Here is a 17286-nt window from a genome sequence, read left to right on the forward strand (position 1 = left end):
GAGATTCACGTTCGCGTTCACACAGAACCTTTCAAAAAGGTTCGCGTTCACACGAACCTGAACCTTTCATTGGTTCTGACCATCCCTACTAATTACCAATCACGGCTCGAGGTTACCGCACCACAATTTAACACAGTGGTTCTCAAAATCGATCCGCTGGCTACGCCCCTGCCCTTATGTGCATTACGCTATTTATAAGCATCTCGCAGGAAGTACCTTTTCAAAATGTCTGAGCTATCTCACGGGTTTATCTAGAACCATTATATATTATATAGCAAGCTTAACACATCCTAACTTCATCCTGTTCTTTTCGAAAACCAACGGTTAAATTACGTGGAAAACATTTGCTTATGACATCGCAAAAGGAATGTAATTTACAAGCTTCGTACAGTTGATATGGACATTGTACGATGTTGCAAATCCGGTCAACTTGTAACGAAACATAATTTTGCCTATTTATACTGATAGCTAGTCCTTGGCCCATTGTATAAATGGGGGTCAGGTACACACAGGTACACCCATTTCGTGGGGCACCCATTTCGTGGGGCCCTTTAAAAGTTTTGACACACACTGGGGCAGTGGTTCTCAAACATTTGTGAAACGCACAACCTTTGATGATAGTGGAAATTTCCCGTCCCCTAATCTCCATAACCCAAGTATTAAAAATGGCAACCAGAATTTTTGAAATTCCCAACGCATAATTTGATGGCATGTAAGTTAATGACTGTTGAGTTGAGACCTCTCGAATATGGAATTAAGACTGTACAGTACACAGAGTGATAATTACTAGCTGGAGGTAAGTCGCGCAAAGCGTTGCGTAAGCCGCGATTCGATTTAAATCCTTGTCCCTAAAGATTCAAATGAATAGTATGTTCATATTGAAATGAACCCGAATATTTTCGGCTGACACTCGTCAGGGGTAATCGTCAGCAACTAGTAGAGAATTCAAAAGAACAGCGTATATCAACAATCGTAACACAAAATATGACGTCACCAGCACGAAATGTCGAATACGAGAACGTTCAACGTACTATTTTTAGATGGTACAGGAACTCTTTTTGTTGACACAGCCTTGGCTGGTGTATTTTGATAAAAGTCGACTCCAAGGCACACAAATGAAAGTGTGAGCGACCCTTTCCGAGTATGCGAAATCTGTCGTCTCGATAATTTTTCGCACAGGCGGGATTATCCAACAATTGTTTGCCAATTGCAGAATTACACGTCAACGCAATATGCCTATTCATATCATCAAATTCTTCCTCCATGAAATGATATTACCATCGCCGAATGCGTATCGGATATTGAGGAATAGTGATATTGGGCACAAGAGAATAGCTTACCTTGAACAACAACAACAACATGCTTAAACTGAAATCAATTTCAGCATTTCACAATGCGTTGTTCCAAAATTTAAAATCAGGTCGCGGGTGAGCCATGCTAGACAGTAGACACATGCTATTTGACTACTTCCTAAGCTTCGTTTCTCACCAATATTTAATAGTAGCGAGAGTGTGTATGTGCTTGTAACCGGTATAGTATGTAATGAGAAAATTAGAAAGTTACCTCTCCGTATTAGTTGCTGATTCATATAAAAGAGCTACACTTCGATTGCCTTATCTACATTTTAATTATACAGGATTAGATAAATATGTTATAAAAACTTATAAAATATGAAGAAAGGAAGGATATTTAGAAATGCATTCTTCAATGTTAATTGCATAGACAAAATATTTATTACTTTCTTGAAGCAACTTGTTATTTCGTGGACTCAGGTAATGATTGTCGCTACTCGAAAGATTTCGGAATCGCTCACACGTACAAGACAAAAATACAGGTAATTCCTTATCAATTCACATTTCTACACGGAAGGACGTAGGAAAGGACGTATTTTATTTTTGTCCTTGATGTTTTTGCGGCATATGCACCGACTCATGATACACCTACACACGATCTGCGCATATGCATAACATGAGTGCATGATGTGCATATGCCGCTGGACAAGGAAGTGCAGATATAGCCTTTACGGCTTTCTAAGTCATGCACCACCCCTCCATGTTATCCCAGTAATGCATGAGCGCCTAGCAGGGAAGCCATGGATACCAGTGTTACTAATCAGGTCTTTGGTCTGACCCGGCCGGGAATCGAACCCACGACCTACCGATCAGGAAGCCGGACGCTTAACCATTATACGCTATCTTGTCACGGGAAACATTATTTTCCTCCGCGGGTCGCATTTGTTCCGCACGGGTCTTAAATTAGGGCTATTCGGTGGTTAACCATATCAAGGTTCCGGCCAGCATAAGGTGATCATATTGGGCCAGGGCTTTATCGCCAGTGATCTATTTAGCAGCGTATATATTGGCCAAACCTTCATGTCTTGGAGTGTGCTTGCGCGGAAATGGTTAGCGCCAAAATGCCGATGCACCACCAGGTTGCGCACCCCTAGATTAACGTATTTCAGCGGTCACATGCCATGCTCTCACAATTGCGAATATATGTACACTCAACATACATTGTAGAGTTATTTCTGCAGACATATGCGTAGCCTACTTTCTTTGGAAGTGATATGGTTATGGGCACAATAAAATCAAAAAACATATGGTGACATTAAAGCGCGCGAAGAGCGGCTCAAATTTAAAATTGAATAATTCTGCGCCAAAGCACTTTACAAAATGTATAATTGTATATTAACGATTTATTGCCTGATTTTTTTTTTGGATTGTTTGAATTTATTGGAACGAGCTTCGCGGTCCTAAAGAAATGTGATTCAGTGAGATTCACCCTCGCAACTATACACAATGCGCTTTTTATAGCATCTGGTAGGAAGTACCAAATCCGAATGTACGAGCCATCGCGGTGGTTTCCTTGCGAATCAATATAGACTGGTATCGCAGCTGAACATACATTAACTCCATGCTGTTAGGGTGGCGAGATAGCGCGGTGGTTTAATCCGCGGCTGCAACACTAATGGGTGCGGGTTCGAGTCCGACCGAGGTCGACTTCCGAATTCCGACACCTAAGTGTTGGAGGTTTACCTTGGCTCCTCCTCGCCACCTCCTCCGCATCAGCGATGTCTTACAAAAGCCTAGAGGCGGGCTGTGCTATAAGTCGACAGTTACGGAAAATAGGAAGAATATCGGCCTGGTGTAAATGACCATAGTAGTCGACAAACACCATGAATACCCCAAAACAAACAAACTCCATTCTGTTCTATTCCAAATAGAACCAATAAGTCCATATCTAACGGTTATGAGGAGGAACATTTGCTTATGGCTTCAAAAAAGAATGTAAGTTACAAGCTGCGTACAGTTGATATGAGCATTGTACTATATTGCACAAAGCGGGAAGTGAGTCGATTCGACTCGAGTCAATTTTTTTGCTTACTCGACTTGTACTCGACTTGCATTGTAACGGAGTTTGATTTTGCGACGCAATGATGCCGTCAGGGAGCAGGTGAGGAGCAGCGCAAACCGTAAGCGTATTGGCCATTGTTGCCCACCGATTGAGCATTCACACTCTCACTCTCGTGCGGACTAGCTCCTGAGCAGTGCCGTATTATACCAGGCGGCATTGTTGCGTCACAATATCAAACTCCGTTACAATGCAACATTCGAGGTTGATTTGGGGGGGTTTCAGATCCACGAGTAGAATAAAATTTATGTTTGCGCAATCAGTACCGCGCTAGCTTTCAATTGATACCAATTTTATCAATTTTTGCGCTCGGCAAGCCGGTCAAAAATTATCGTAAAATGGCCTTTATCCAAAGGTAAAGTGTGACGTAGAGTAATCGCAGTGAACCGTGTCATTTGCTTGTGTCCACACCATGAAAATCTCTTTGTTGCAGTTGCAGAACGATAGCTGTCTGAGGTAAATAACGCCTAGCTGCGCAATTCTTTCTCACACCGACAACTTTAAGCACATCATATTTATTGTGCATTCCCCTTTACAATTGCGCAATGGGTCATGGAATTCGTTGTCATTTGGTCCAAATGAATCTTAATTAATGGTTAAGGAACCCTGGACATCAAGCCGAAGACATCTTATCTGTAAGTGGGGTTTTCTCCTTGACCGAACCATCGTTGTTCCGCTCTAACATGCCATCGAAGTCGAAATATCGTCGCAAGCACGAAGGATAGGCATTACTCCATCCGATAATCGGAACCGAAAGGCGTTTCGCTCGAGGAGAAGGTTTTTCGAAGCCTAAGAATACGAACTGCGTTCAACCGCATGCGTTCCAGATCACCTTCCAATTAGCCTACAGTACACTTCACCTACCAGTAAATATGGATGAAATGTATGTTGCAAATATGCATGATATCGTTCCTACGAGCCCATAGAAATACGGCGATATTGCGAATAGAGTCTGTCCAAGAAAACCTCTATGAAATAATATTGCATGTCTTAATGAAGAAGCATTACGTATATATATTCAGGGTAAGAGGCTATAGCTTCAAAATTTTATCTCACATTTCAGCGCCTTGTCGTGGTGATTGAGTAGTCAGCAATGTAGCAATAGTAGAGGTATTTACGTATGTACTATTCTTATCTCCAGGAAAAGTACAATTGCCGACAGATCGAGGTAGCGGCTGCCAACCGCTTTCATCAACCGGTACTACCATTGCAGAAATTGCGATCCACAATATAAATAGAAACCCTGTGCAGCTCCCGACCAGGACACTCTGAAATGCATACACCGAGCAAATGATATTCGGTAAGTAAATGACTACGTAACGACAGTGCTTTTCCGTAGAAATAAATCTGACTGAGATTTAAAGATATAAACGTACTCTTTATAAGTTGGCTGACTATTTGGGCGGCGTGGCCAGAGAGGCCGAAGGTGCACTTAACCCAACCATTACCAATTATACAGGACAAGAAATCAAATGCCCGTGAATATTATGGAATTTGTGTCGTGGAGCACTAGGCCTAAAAAGGGCGATACACAATACGGGCTTAGAATAGCCTGATTTTTCAAGAACTTTTTAAAAACGTTTTTAAAGACTACATAATGAAACATGCCTTGGTTTAAATTTCGTCCAATCATGCAGTATGCGTATTGCGTACCATGATGAATATTGCAACCACAGGCCCCGCAAAAAGTCCACTAATAGAGAGTCCAATACCCAGAATATTTGACGACATCAACGATATCAGGTAAGCCAATATCATCACGAAGGTCCCGAAGAAGAACGCTGAAAAACACGAAATTTGAACTCATTCATGGATTTGTTTCCGCGACATCATACTTAACGCCTTGCTTATCCAAATACTTCTGTTCTGTGATATGTTCGGCCAGCATACACCAATGAAATCGGAAAATGCCATGGCCGATAATGCATTGATGCCTGACGATACGGAGCTGGACAGAATATAACAACGTTAACACAGCTATAGCAATACTGCTCGCGAGCCGCATGCGGCTCTCTGATCCTTTGACAGCAGCTCTTCAAAGATTTTCAAACATACGCAAGCATTTAACTATCGAATGTAACATGCGATAATTTCACCATCTTGTCGTGAGGTTTTCGTTATTTTGAAACAGGGTTCACCGACACGCGTCCCGTGATCTGATTTTAGAGTTTGGTAGTATTGTAGTAAGGCATTTTGAAATGCTGCAATTGATTTCAGTTTCAAAACATTGTTTTTGGTACTGTTCAAAATAAACTTTTTCTCTGTGCCCAACATCACTATTCGTCACTAGCTGAAATGGCTTCGGTGATGGCAACAACGGTTTACAGATTATTTGCTCGGGTTTTGGAAAAAAATTGTTTAAAAGTTTATTTTCTCCTGTGATATACATAACCGCTATACCATGCAGAATAACTTAAAGATGCTATAGAAATGAATGGGTTGAACGTTATATGTTCCTAAGAGATCTGTTCCACAAGTTCAGTGGTGTATATGTTGCGATCATACCCAAATGTGTCGTCAGAAGCGTTACGCGTTATAATTACATTCGCCACCACATATATTTGTGGAAAGGGATTTTCGGCACTACTGAATTTATATCATATCGAGGTCGCGGATTTGTGATACACGACTGACGACCGTATATATCAAGAAATGCACCTACAGAATTCGCTTTAATATACTAAGAGTCCTCCCAATTTCTATACCTAGACTGCATAGCATGATAGCATTTTAAGAAAGGTCATTTTGTTGCTGTTTGACACAAGCCTAAGTTGATATTTGCACAATACAGATGACGATTGCACAAAAATTGAGCTAAATTTGATCTAGAGCTGGAGGGGGTCCGCGGGGGTCCGTAACGGTTCAAAGAGGGTCCACGAAGACGAAGAGGTTCAAAACGACTGCGCTAGACCCAATATCTCTTCCTTATTGGCGCTGAAAGGCGTTGTCATTAATTCATCACTTCGACTCGCTTGTGTCATGCTATAATAGTGAACTCTTTACCTCAAGGTTCCGCAAAACGCTGCAGAAACAAACAGTCCAGCCATGCCAGGTATATTTCGGAATATGTTGACCACCATGTGCGGAACAATTTGATCGCCTTTGGATACTTTGTTCAAAAGTAAGGGATCGCATCCTTCATAATACGCGTACACGGTCAAGCCAATCAGCATAGCGAATATGTTCATCAGAGCCAACGGGATGAAACTCGATGCAACAGCTCTGAAATATTAAAGACAACGATTGATGAAATATCTGAACCATATATAAGATACGATGAGATCAGAAAAATGTCTTGAGATGCCACCTTTGAGAACCCCAGATCTTCCAGCTTGATTCAAGTCACTCCTCTGATGCACAAATCAATTATCGATTTTCAATCAGATAACATGTGTATAACTATAAGATAAACGTGCAACGTAGCTTTTAATGCAGACGAAGGGTGACCTACTTACATTCTAGCTTTGCGCACGGTCTTACAGGAAAGCCATCTCTGCACGTAAGCTTGGCTGCAGATGAGCGCGTGATATGCATTGATTGATATGCCAAAAATCATGCTCCATACCGTGTACTTTATTCTGGGATCTGGATCCGTTCTGTACATACATTCGAAATTAGAATAAATCCGTCAAATCGAGTGAAATAAAGTTGAAAATAATGGTGTTTTTTGCTTGTAGGCTAGCTATGCATGTTCATAAAGAGAACTATAATTACCAGAGACAGAGAAGATATTTTGGTTTCTCCCGTGCGAGGGGTTGCTAGAGCGAATCAGTGGTCTGTCATCCGCAACATAATATGACTGAAATATTACGACGGTTTCGATACCAAGACTGGTTTTCAGCGCCAGTATCTGGGCTCTGGAGTACAGATCGCGGGAATCGAACCCGCGACACATGATCAACAAGGGACGAATTCGATTTCTAGACTCCTGCTGTTTAAGTCCAAAGTACAGCATCCCCTTGAGTGTCATTTAAAGCAGTGGTTCTCAGCCTTTTTCACCTCGCGGACCGGTAAAATTTCAAAAGACATTTGGCGGACCGGTGGACCGTAACAAATTGAAATCAACCCTAAATGTAATGTATCCAGCCGTTATTCTGCAATTATGGTACTAGAGCAGGGGTGGCCTACATTTTGGCTATTCACGGCCTCATTTCGATTAGTTATACAGCCTACGGTCGCATTCCAGGACATAGTCGCAATGAACTAACTGGACACCATACCCATTTTAAACTGTGCATGTCAATGTTCATTTCTGGTGAACTCCGGACTAATCTACTTTTACACATCGTCTTACTATAGGCCTACTCATCGAAATCGCTACTTAGTGGTACTGTTATGAATAACAACTAGGATCGGTTATGGTCGCGACATTCGCGAAAATTTTTCAGATTCACGAACGAATTTCGTCATTAATATTCGTAGTTTCACATACTACTATTATCATTATTTATTCTTACTCAACCAAAGTGATCAGATTCATCGTTAGAGTTGATGGAGGGAGTGTTTTCGAAAATTTAGAGCAGATGATGCATCTTCAGGTGAGCCAATTGTTAGTCACTTTGGGCCGTGTTGTTATTTCTTGACCTCCCATCAGGATTGTCGGTATAGTGGAAATATATTGGAATCTCCCAAACGTAACAGAAAAAAATTTCTTTCGTGACGAGCGCACGATTCCAAATTGTTATTTTTATATGGTGTGCATCATTTCCCTCCGCTGTTCCCATCTGTACTGGGGGGCTCAGATTGCAACGGGCGCTACGACTATATTAAAATCGAAAAATGAAGTCGCATTGAATCGCGACTAGCGCGAAGAAAATTTCAAGATTAAATAAAATATCTTGAAAGTTCGCAAGACAATTCGTAAATTCAATTTTCATGTCTACGGCCGCCAACTCATGCTAATTGAATTACGTGTCCACGGCCGCACAAATTTCCTTCTACGGCCGCAGGTTGACCATCCCTATACTAGAGAGTGAGATTTTGAGGGTTTTGTTCGTAATTAAATATGTTTATGATGGTATTCATTTGATTTTACGGTAGTGTCTACTGAGGGCTGAATGCTGAGTCGAGGTAAAATTGACGTGCCCAGATAAACATGGCTAATTTCGAGCCGACGGCCATGCGTTAACCGACCGGGCAAACTGGAATAATATTCTTCTCTCTGACATTATCCAGAGATGAAGCGTTTTGGAGTTGGACGAAGCATCTTGTCGAGCTATCTTGCTCATTTCCCACTACTCCGTGTTATATATACCAGACGTAGCCTACTACGCGTACAATGCGCCGCACGAAAACGCCTGATTACAGCGTTACCGGCCACCCACAAAATGAATGAATCGAGAACGAATGATCGTACGGATTGTGCGGTTTAGCGAGTCAGGTCTTACTTAGCGAGTCGTTCAGATGTCATCATCGAAGACAGCTTGAACTTTGAGTCAAATCGAGCATGTTTCCGGGCGTAATCTTACCTCACGAAATTCTGCATCAGGTAAAAATTTTACATTTTATTTATTTTACCAATGCAAGCCTTCAACATCTTGTATCTATACAAATTGAGATATAAAATCTAAATATACCTCGCGGACCGGCAGAAAAGTCGTCGCGGACCGGCACCGGTCCGTGGACCGGCGGTTGAGAACCACTGATTTAAAGTATAGATAACTGATAAGGTGAACTGGAGATTCGACACTAGGGAGCATTATATGATTTGGCGCTCTAAAACAAAGTTAGTGTAGCTTACTGTTGTTGTTGTTTTGCTGTGCGTGTATGTAGAGTAGCAGCAGCCGGATTCCAGCATTCGGATGGAAATATTTATCCATGGGGTATATTTAGCGAGTAGCTACTCCGTTTGGTTACCAACCAAAGTTGTTGCATTGATGCTACGCAATCAGTCATAGGAAAACGAATAGCCAAATGCAATTTCGAAGCCATCTCGGCACTAGTGCAAACAGCTGGCAATGGCAATTTAATAATCGACTTGAATATAGGTAGTTTTAATCCCGGAAGTATTTATGTATAAAAGAGCTCCTAATGCGGTTGATGATCCATGACCAACGGTATGCAACAACTGCTGCATAGACTTTAATCAAGCATACCAGAGTCTGAGCGGAAAACACTCCGCTGATTGACATTGGTGCTGTGAATTTGGATTAGCCTACCCACTAGCCGCCTCGTGATTCAACTGCAGACAACGGATTTCTTCACAGTTTCTTTCCGGATTAACGTAATTGAGATTTGTAGTTGTTTTTTATTCAGACGGCCGTGACATATCTAAACTCCTTGGGGAGGAACATCCACCTAGATGTGCCATGAGCGCAAAATAACCTTCTCGCAATGGTTATTTTCTTTATGCCGGCAATTGGACCTCGCCCCTTAGGTTTCCGATTTTCAGGTGTGATGGTCCCGCATCCATGAATTTGAGTGCTTTTGGTGGGGGCTGTCTATCCTTCTGTAAATTATGAATTCCCGACTCTTTTGAAAAGGCAATGCTTATAGGTTAGAAATCGTGTGGTTTTTCAAAGGATAGAAAAAGTATAACAACGTATAAGTTGGTTTCTAAAATGCTTTCTATAAACACCACCTGTAGAGAGTCATCCTCCCTCCTCGTTGCACCGCGTCTTCAACCGCACTAAATCCTCCGAGGTAGCTAAGGGCGAGAATGAACATTGCAAGCATTCCCGGTATCATCACCAAAGCCTGTATTACGTCAGCCCAAATAACAGCTTTCATACCGCCCTGGATATATCAAACATAACTAGCACGACTCTGATAGATCCGGGCACAATAGCCAATGGGCTTCTAATTTTACCAATGAGGTGTAAATGGTACAAGTTATGCTTGTCAAGGCGATGGTCCATCTGAGATCGAGTGGCGTGACTGTGTACAAGGCGAGTGCAGGGAGAAAAGTGGCTACGGCCATATAGAGGGTCTGAAAGCAAAAAACTGAATTGTCAAAAGCAACAGGGAGCATCCCCAACAGTGCATACATTATTATCTTCTCTCGGATGATAGTTAGAGAGTACCGGCCAGCACCCGCGATTCATTAAGATACTCAAATATATCATATAAATGTGGAAAGTGGACCTACCGTGCTCAATATCTCTAGTCCAGATACGATCATTCTCACATATCTGTGAAAGCGCATTTCCAGATACTGAAAGAAAGGAGAGAATGCCAATGCAACTGATTTATAATTTAGATGGAAGGCCCATCCATACTTACTTCGAATACGCTCAGCACCTTAAGTCTATGAAACAACGGAATGTGGTAAACGATAGCGATAAAGTCAACGATAAGTACAACCAACGGGTGCCAGCCAAATGCGTTTCCATGGAGATATACATCCGCTGGCACGCCGAGTACGGTCACCGCAGAAATGTAGGAGACTGATATGGAGACAGCAACTGCTACCTGAAAAATATGTTTCGTATACTATAGAATAAGGGTTGGTAACTCGCGGCTCCCTAGCCGCATGCTGCTGTTTCACGCCTATGTTGGGTCTCCACGTAGAATAAATGTCAGTAGATGATGATGATTTTACAATATTGATAGGACCAATAAGGAGTGGTGACTTCGAGTCTGATGCCTGTTTTCTTTGTCGACTTTCGGTTCTCAGTAATTCTGTGCCACGCGACACTCCAAAGTAACGTAAATCTGCAACTCATTTTCCAGACATTTGCATAATTGGGGACTTAACACAAAAAGCTTCTAGCTTGATCAAACTTCCATCTATCATCCGTACACGTTTTTCATTAAAAGCAAAGTATCATTTTTCAACGAAAACTTTATATTGAATATTCATTGCAAATCAATGTGACTTCTGCTATTCCCTTTCAAATACCAGTTTGAAATGAGACGCGTAGTCTGAGATAGTGTCATCGTATTGTTCGGTCGGAACGTAACAATGTGATACCAATTGCTTAATTGTAAATGAGCGAATTAATATTGGAGATATATAATCAGCATTTCAGCACAGCGGGGCTTCGAATCCGAACTTAAATCTCCCCTGCACACGACACACTACCACAACAGCCACAATTCGACTACCTAATTTTATTAATTCCAATAAGTACGGCCTATAACAGCGGTTCTTAACCTTTTTTCTAAAGCGCCCCTTTCAAAAATTATCTGAGTCAGGCGCCCCTCTATTTTAAGGACTGTATGAAAAACAATGGGTAAGTGCCCAAGTGGTCGAAGTCCGCTTAAGGGTTGGGCCTTCACTATTAGACCACTCGAAAAATTAACCGTATAATTGTGTGGCTATTTTTGGGATCAAATCCAGGTTGTTATAACAACCATCGGGTAAGGCCTACGGGCTCATAGCATTTGGCTCGAGATCGAAGTAGACATTCCGAATTGTCCTCTGCGATTGGCAATACGGGGAAGTTAATTGTATTACGTTTTGTTTTGTTTCATTGTTTTTTGTGACTACTGAATCAACTGCGAATGTGGTAGAGATTTGCTCACATTAAATTTAGTCCTGCACCAAGCACATAAATTTAACATGAATGGGGGTAACAGCACTAACAGTATCATATTTTGTGATGCATTGAAGAAATATTCTGACGAATTAATTATGTAGCTCTCAAATAGAATTTTATTTAATGTGGCCAAAAAGCGTGAAAACATGTTTAATGTACGAAGGGCATCACTCTCCAAAGTTGTACTGTGGCCTACAGTGCCTAGTCGATTCCGGCATGCAGTGCGCTGAAGGATAAAAAACCTAGTTCAAATAGTTTTGTGGAAAATAACCCGAGCAATCAGTATTAGTATCAGTTTATTAATATTTTCATCAGTTCATAAAACCTCAAAACTGCGATACAATGAAAAGATAGGAAGGTGTCGAGTAGCTAGCACGACGGGAGTGTTGTAACGGGGAATTGGCAATCCAAAAGTACGCCAAATTCATTTTACATGAATTAATATAAACCAGGGATATCTAGAAGAGATATCCCTGATATAAACCACTGCATTCATGGAAACATGGTCGGTGGATATTTCGCGATGAGCGCAACATAAATATTGCAATTTGATAGATTTTGTCGAATGTTAGTTTGCAACGAGAAGTCAGGGATATATAGAACTTTTGTTCTACTATATCCATATCTCCATATCTCCATCTACTCTACTACGAGGCCATTTTTCGTCGGCGCACTCCATAATGCCCCCCGAGACCAGCGCCACCGATTTCGCCCCATGGGAGTTTCCGCCCCATTCAAAATCTCCCACTGGGCAGGCGCTGGAGACAAGGTTAAGAACCACTGGCCTATGATGTCAGATTTATTATAGATAACTAACCTACGGATAGATTCGCAACTCTCGTCGTCACGCTTGCTTGCTCGGAGAAAATTACTGCTCAGCAATCTGAACGCAGCATAATAGCAAATCCCGTAGCTGATGACCTGAGCGCTCAAATTAAATAAAGTTAATCTTATTTGAAAGCTACTGTCGCACTGATTTCGAAAATATACGTTAAAATCTGATCAGGGCAGCGGAACCCACTCAAAATACACCTCAAAGTCTGAAAATCTGCATTGTTGTAAAAAATCGCAACAATGCAAGGGCCATTGTTATGGTCATTGTGCTGCGTCGCTGCCATTGTTAGCAACTATGCCGATTTTCAGACTTTGAAGGCTATTTCGAGCTGGCTCCATTCCCTTAATGAACTTTTAATGTATATTTCCAGAATCAGCGCGACAGTAGCTTTCCGATAAGATTAACTCTATTCAATTTGAGCGCTCAGGTCGTCAGCTATGGGATTAGCAATTATTGCTGAGCAGTTATTTCCTCCGGGCAAGAGAGCGTGACAACGGGTGTTGCGTATCTATCCATAGGTTACTTATCTATAGATTCCTCGATATAAATTAATATGTAAAGAATATAGATATATAAGCCATCAATAGGACTTAACATTGTGACGTCACTTTGCGCAATAAGTTCATGTTCACCGAAAACCTTCGATGAAAATTCACGTTTACACGAATCAGAACCTCTCAGCGACTCGGTACCATCATTGAATACTATGTTCGAACCAATGTTTCCTCTAAGATGCGCGCTTGCGCAATTGCGTAGTGCTGACACGGTCTCTGCGCAGAGAAAATCTAAGCTGCACAAAAAAAAGCCGAAGTGATGACCTTTTTTTAGTCGTTATGCACTGTTGTCCAATGAACCGCGCAGTGAGTTGGTGAGTGCGCGCAGACTCTCGAAGAATTAGAGGGAACTGGTTCGAACTGTTCGTGTTTGCTTTCATACGTTGAACTCATACGCACCGGTGATATTTGTCTTTCTCCAAAATAGTAATTATCTGTCGATTTCTTTTTTCGATCTCGAAAGGCAAAAAAGGTCCCAACTCCAAGAGACAGTACAACAACATTTATAAGTCATAACATGAACAGTGAACACCTCATAATCGCAGCGTGCCCACACCCAGCCACGATAGTGATGCGAAACCAAATACAATCACATCATGACAATTGAGTTACGCATGTGATTCATTCTTTTACTCACCAAAAAATAGGACGAAATCCAATGCTTGAAAGCTTTCCTTGATGTTTTCAGTCATGGCAATGGGTACGGGAATATAAGTTACGTCCAACGTATCACCCCAAAGACTTATTTTCGGTAACACAATCTGGAGTAAACGCATCACATTACAGCATTGTCGTATTAGTTAGGTAGGCTACACAGCATGCTCGCCTTGTGTTCAGGCATAAAAAGCCATATAACGAATATAATCTTTATAACTGGTTAACGGTATAACCGTACAACGATTTAGCTGTATATAGCAGTTGAATGTCACTAGATGCCTGTAATTGGCGTAAATACCTATATATTATTTGCAGTATGATAGTTACAGTAGTTGCGTGCAGTACATACCGCGCAAATTTATCTCTGGATTTTTAAGGTATCCCGGTGTTTGTTGAGCTCAGCCGGCAACCCGTGTTGTTTTTGTTGTTATTGTTTTGATATTCATGGCATTTTGACTACGTTGGTTATTTTACAACAGACCTATATTGTTTGTTTTGATTCCGTATTTACCATTGACTCGAGTCAAGTGAAGTCAATCGATTTTCAAAGGTGACTCGAATCAAGTCAAGTCACTCGATTTTTTGGAGGTGACTCGAGTCAAGTCAAGTCACGTTTAGTCAATTCAAGTCACGAGTCAAGTCACAATTCTAATCAAATTGAATTTTCGAAGTATGAGTGATGAATCAAAGTCACCACATTTTACTAACTGGATGAATGACAGATTAATTGGTCCTTTATCTTGAATCAAATACCGATTATAAAGTTAAATATACATACAAAACGGTTTTGTGTCGCTCACGCACACGCATAACTGCTAATAAAATAGTGAGTAACTGCATATATAGCTACATGTAACAGTATAATATTATCAGTCATTATAAGCGATCGAATACGAAGCATAGAGAAGTTGAACAAATTGATGTGGAACAATACACTATACATATGTGATAATATAAACACATAGACCAGAGGTGTGCAAATAACGTCCGCAACGTCGTTCTGTGCGGCCCGCGAGAGTCTAAAGAAACTTATTAAAATATTGCTAAAATGCGAGTAGTATAGTAGATCTCTCGTGACCTGCCATTGGTTCTTATGGGTGCACCCGACCGGTGCCGCGAAAACTCGTCCTGAACCGGTGACCCTTTCAGACCCTCCTTCCACCCGACCGGTGCCTGGGTTGGTATAGGCATCTCTCGATCGGTAACCCTTTTCGGTATAGGGATCTCTCGACCGGTGCCTCGAAACTCGTCTTGAACCGGTGACCCTTTTCGGTATAGGGATCACTCAACCGGTGCTACTATAGCCATCTCTCGACCGGTAACCCTTTTCGGTATAGGGATCTCTCGACCGGTGCCTCGAAACTCGTCTTGAACCGGTGACCCTTTTCGGTATAGGGATCACTCAACCGGTGCTAGTATAGCCATCTCTCGACCGGTAACCCTTCTCGGTATAGGGATCACTCGACCGGTGCCGCGAAAACTCGTCTTGAACCGGTGACCATTTTCGGTATAGGGATCGCTCAACCGGTGTCATAGTGGTAATTCGTACTTTCGGGTATATGCATCTCTCGCACGGTGTTGAATATGTATCAAGTAAATAGTAACGTGATTGACTCTTAGTTAATGTATACGTCACAAATTATTAAATGTGACCGATTCGAGTTAATCCCAACGTTTACGGTGAGTACGACAATGATATATCGTTATTCTTATGGCGGGGGTGGCATGCGGCTATTGCGTTTTATGGGCGCGGCGATGATTCGTACTTTCGTTGATAGAATGCTAGCGGTATGTCGTACTTTCACCAAAAAGGGTGTGAAATAGTTTGCTAAATCTAGGAATCAGTCGCTTGGTAATTAGTTTACCACGTAGCCGGCGTAGACGGCGATTCCAATACCAACAATAGCCGCGTTCACATATTAACACTCCAAATAGGTGTGAAATAGTTTGCAAACCCTGCGATCGCTGACAAGATAATGTCTCAGACATACGCGACTTGATGTTACAGGCAGATCGATCGCTCACGCGGTGAAATTTTCGTAAGCAGTTTGTCACAGAACTTGATTTAACTCGTAAAGATTTAATAAGTAACGAATAACAGACCGCCAGTGTCGGTAACTTGAATAGCGACAAATTGTCACTTATTTCTACTCTAACCCTAATCCTTTGTGAAGTGTACGCTTATTCAAAAAGGTGCGAAATAATTCTAAAATCCTACGATCGCTCACAAGATAACACCTATAAGACATAACCATCTCTCGTGACTTGTGGTTATATACATCGCAATCGCTACAATGTAATATGTTGGTAGTTTGGTCCAGAACTGGATTTCACGAGTCTGATATAATAAGAATATTACCTATTAAGTAATAAGCACCGAATAACAGAACCGTCGCAGACGGTGACTTGAATATCCAAGATTTGATACTTTTCGCGATCGCTATATGTTTCACGTTGACTTTGGTCGCGTGATGCGAATCATGAGAATATTCAATCAATGTGTCAATTTATCAACTTGAAATGAAACTCACTACACCAACCAAGTTGATTCGTATTTGAATGTGTTGATCCGGTACAACTCTAATCCTTTGAGAAATCCATTTTCCGCGATCAGTTGATTCGAACGTAACTTGAATATTGCTGACTCCAACTTCAGTCGCATCGAATTATTCACACATTCCACGCTGCTGTTTCACACCTATAGAATCAATACCAACTATAACTCTACAAGAATCAAGAATCGCAAGTACGTGCATTATACAGTTATTGTCTTTATCAACTTGAAATCAAACTCTTAACAAAGACACGCAACTAATCATTTACCAACTCTAGCATTACCAAAAAATTCACGTATTGTTGATTGAAAATCCTTGAACCCGTATTATTAAGAGTGTTATAGTACGACGTCGGAATCCACTCGTGAGATGTACTAAAGGTAAATCCAGATAATCCGAAATGAAATATTTGGACTTTGACATAGTCTGAATTGAAATCGCGACCTGTCTTTACGTTTGTCAAACAGAGTTTCAGAAATATTATCACTATGACATCTCAACATTTTAACATCTTGCCATCAACAAAAGAGTAAAATACAAAAACCTTGTCAAGTCAATCCGTTTGTAACTCACCGAACCAAAGCAAAAAGTGTCCATACGAAAAGTAGACAAGACTACGCAAGTAATCACTACAACCCACAAACATATCAAGTTCGGTTTTAGGCATATACCACCAACTCGTCTTTTTTGTTCAACTGTAAAAGTCGTTACTATGCCGCAAGACAAAGAAATTACTATGCGGTATATTTTGTAAGACAAAAGTAATTACTTCTCGGTGTCGGCGACTTGAGATT

At 41.3% G+C, this 17286-nt stretch overlaps 2 protein-coding genes across 3 annotated transcripts in view; both read right to left on the reverse strand.

Moving 5' to 3' along the window:
- Positions 1-3897: 3897 nt before the first annotated feature.
- The window catches only part of LOC145450913 (sodium-coupled monocarboxylate transporter 2-like), a 44139-nt gene continuing 30750 nt past the window's right edge, over positions 3898-17286 (reverse strand). The window contains exons 11-13 of one of the 2 annotated variants that reach the window (XM_080329406.1): positions 4468-4679; positions 4276-4379; positions 3898-4200 (exon numbers count right to left, since the gene is read on the reverse strand). In XM_080329406.1, coding sequence (XP_080185532.1) covers positions 4025-4200; positions 4276-4379; positions 4468-4679 — 492 coding nt within the window. In that variant the 3' untranslated portion in view covers positions 3898-4024. The remainder of the gene's footprint in view (positions 4201-4275; positions 4380-4467; positions 4680-17286) is intronic. The other variant, XM_080329404.1, reaches the window with a different exon arrangement.
- On the reverse strand, positions 5041-10990 carry LOC145449913 (sodium-coupled monocarboxylate transporter 1-like). Its single transcript, XM_080328351.1, has 8 exons — positions 10633-10990; positions 10499-10564; positions 10220-10339; positions 9992-10146; positions 6867-7007; positions 6415-6633; positions 5247-5359; positions 5041-5192 (listed from the first exon to the last, which is right to left on the reverse strand). The coding sequence occupies exons 2-8, from the start codon at positions 10553-10555 to the stop codon at positions 5041-5043; spliced, it is 957 nt and encodes a 318-aa protein (XP_080184477.1). The 5' UTR covers positions 10556-10564; positions 10633-10990.

The sequence above is a fragment of the Botryllus schlosseri genome, chromosome 11, assembly GCF_051294905.1.
Source record: "Botryllus schlosseri isolate E-star chromosome 11, Bs_hap1, whole genome shotgun sequence".
Classification (NCBI taxonomy): domain Eukaryota; kingdom Metazoa; phylum Chordata; class Ascidiacea; order Stolidobranchia; family Styelidae; genus Botryllus; species Botryllus schlosseri.

Bases quoted from the DNA above. Each gene is read 5' to 3' on its own strand.
- LOC145449913 (XM_080328351.1), bottom strand. From the start codon at position 10,555: ATGCGCTTTCACAGATATGTGAGAATGATCGTATCTGGACTAGAGATA. The intron at 10,340-10,498 runs GTAGGTCCACTT...TTTTGCTTTCAG, and splicing joins GACTAGAGATATTGAGCACG to ACCCTCTATATGGCCGTAGC. The intron at 7,008-9,991 runs GTGGTGTTTATA...ATGTATGTACAG, and splicing joins GGGAGGATGACTCTCTACAG to AACGGATCCAGATCCCAGAA.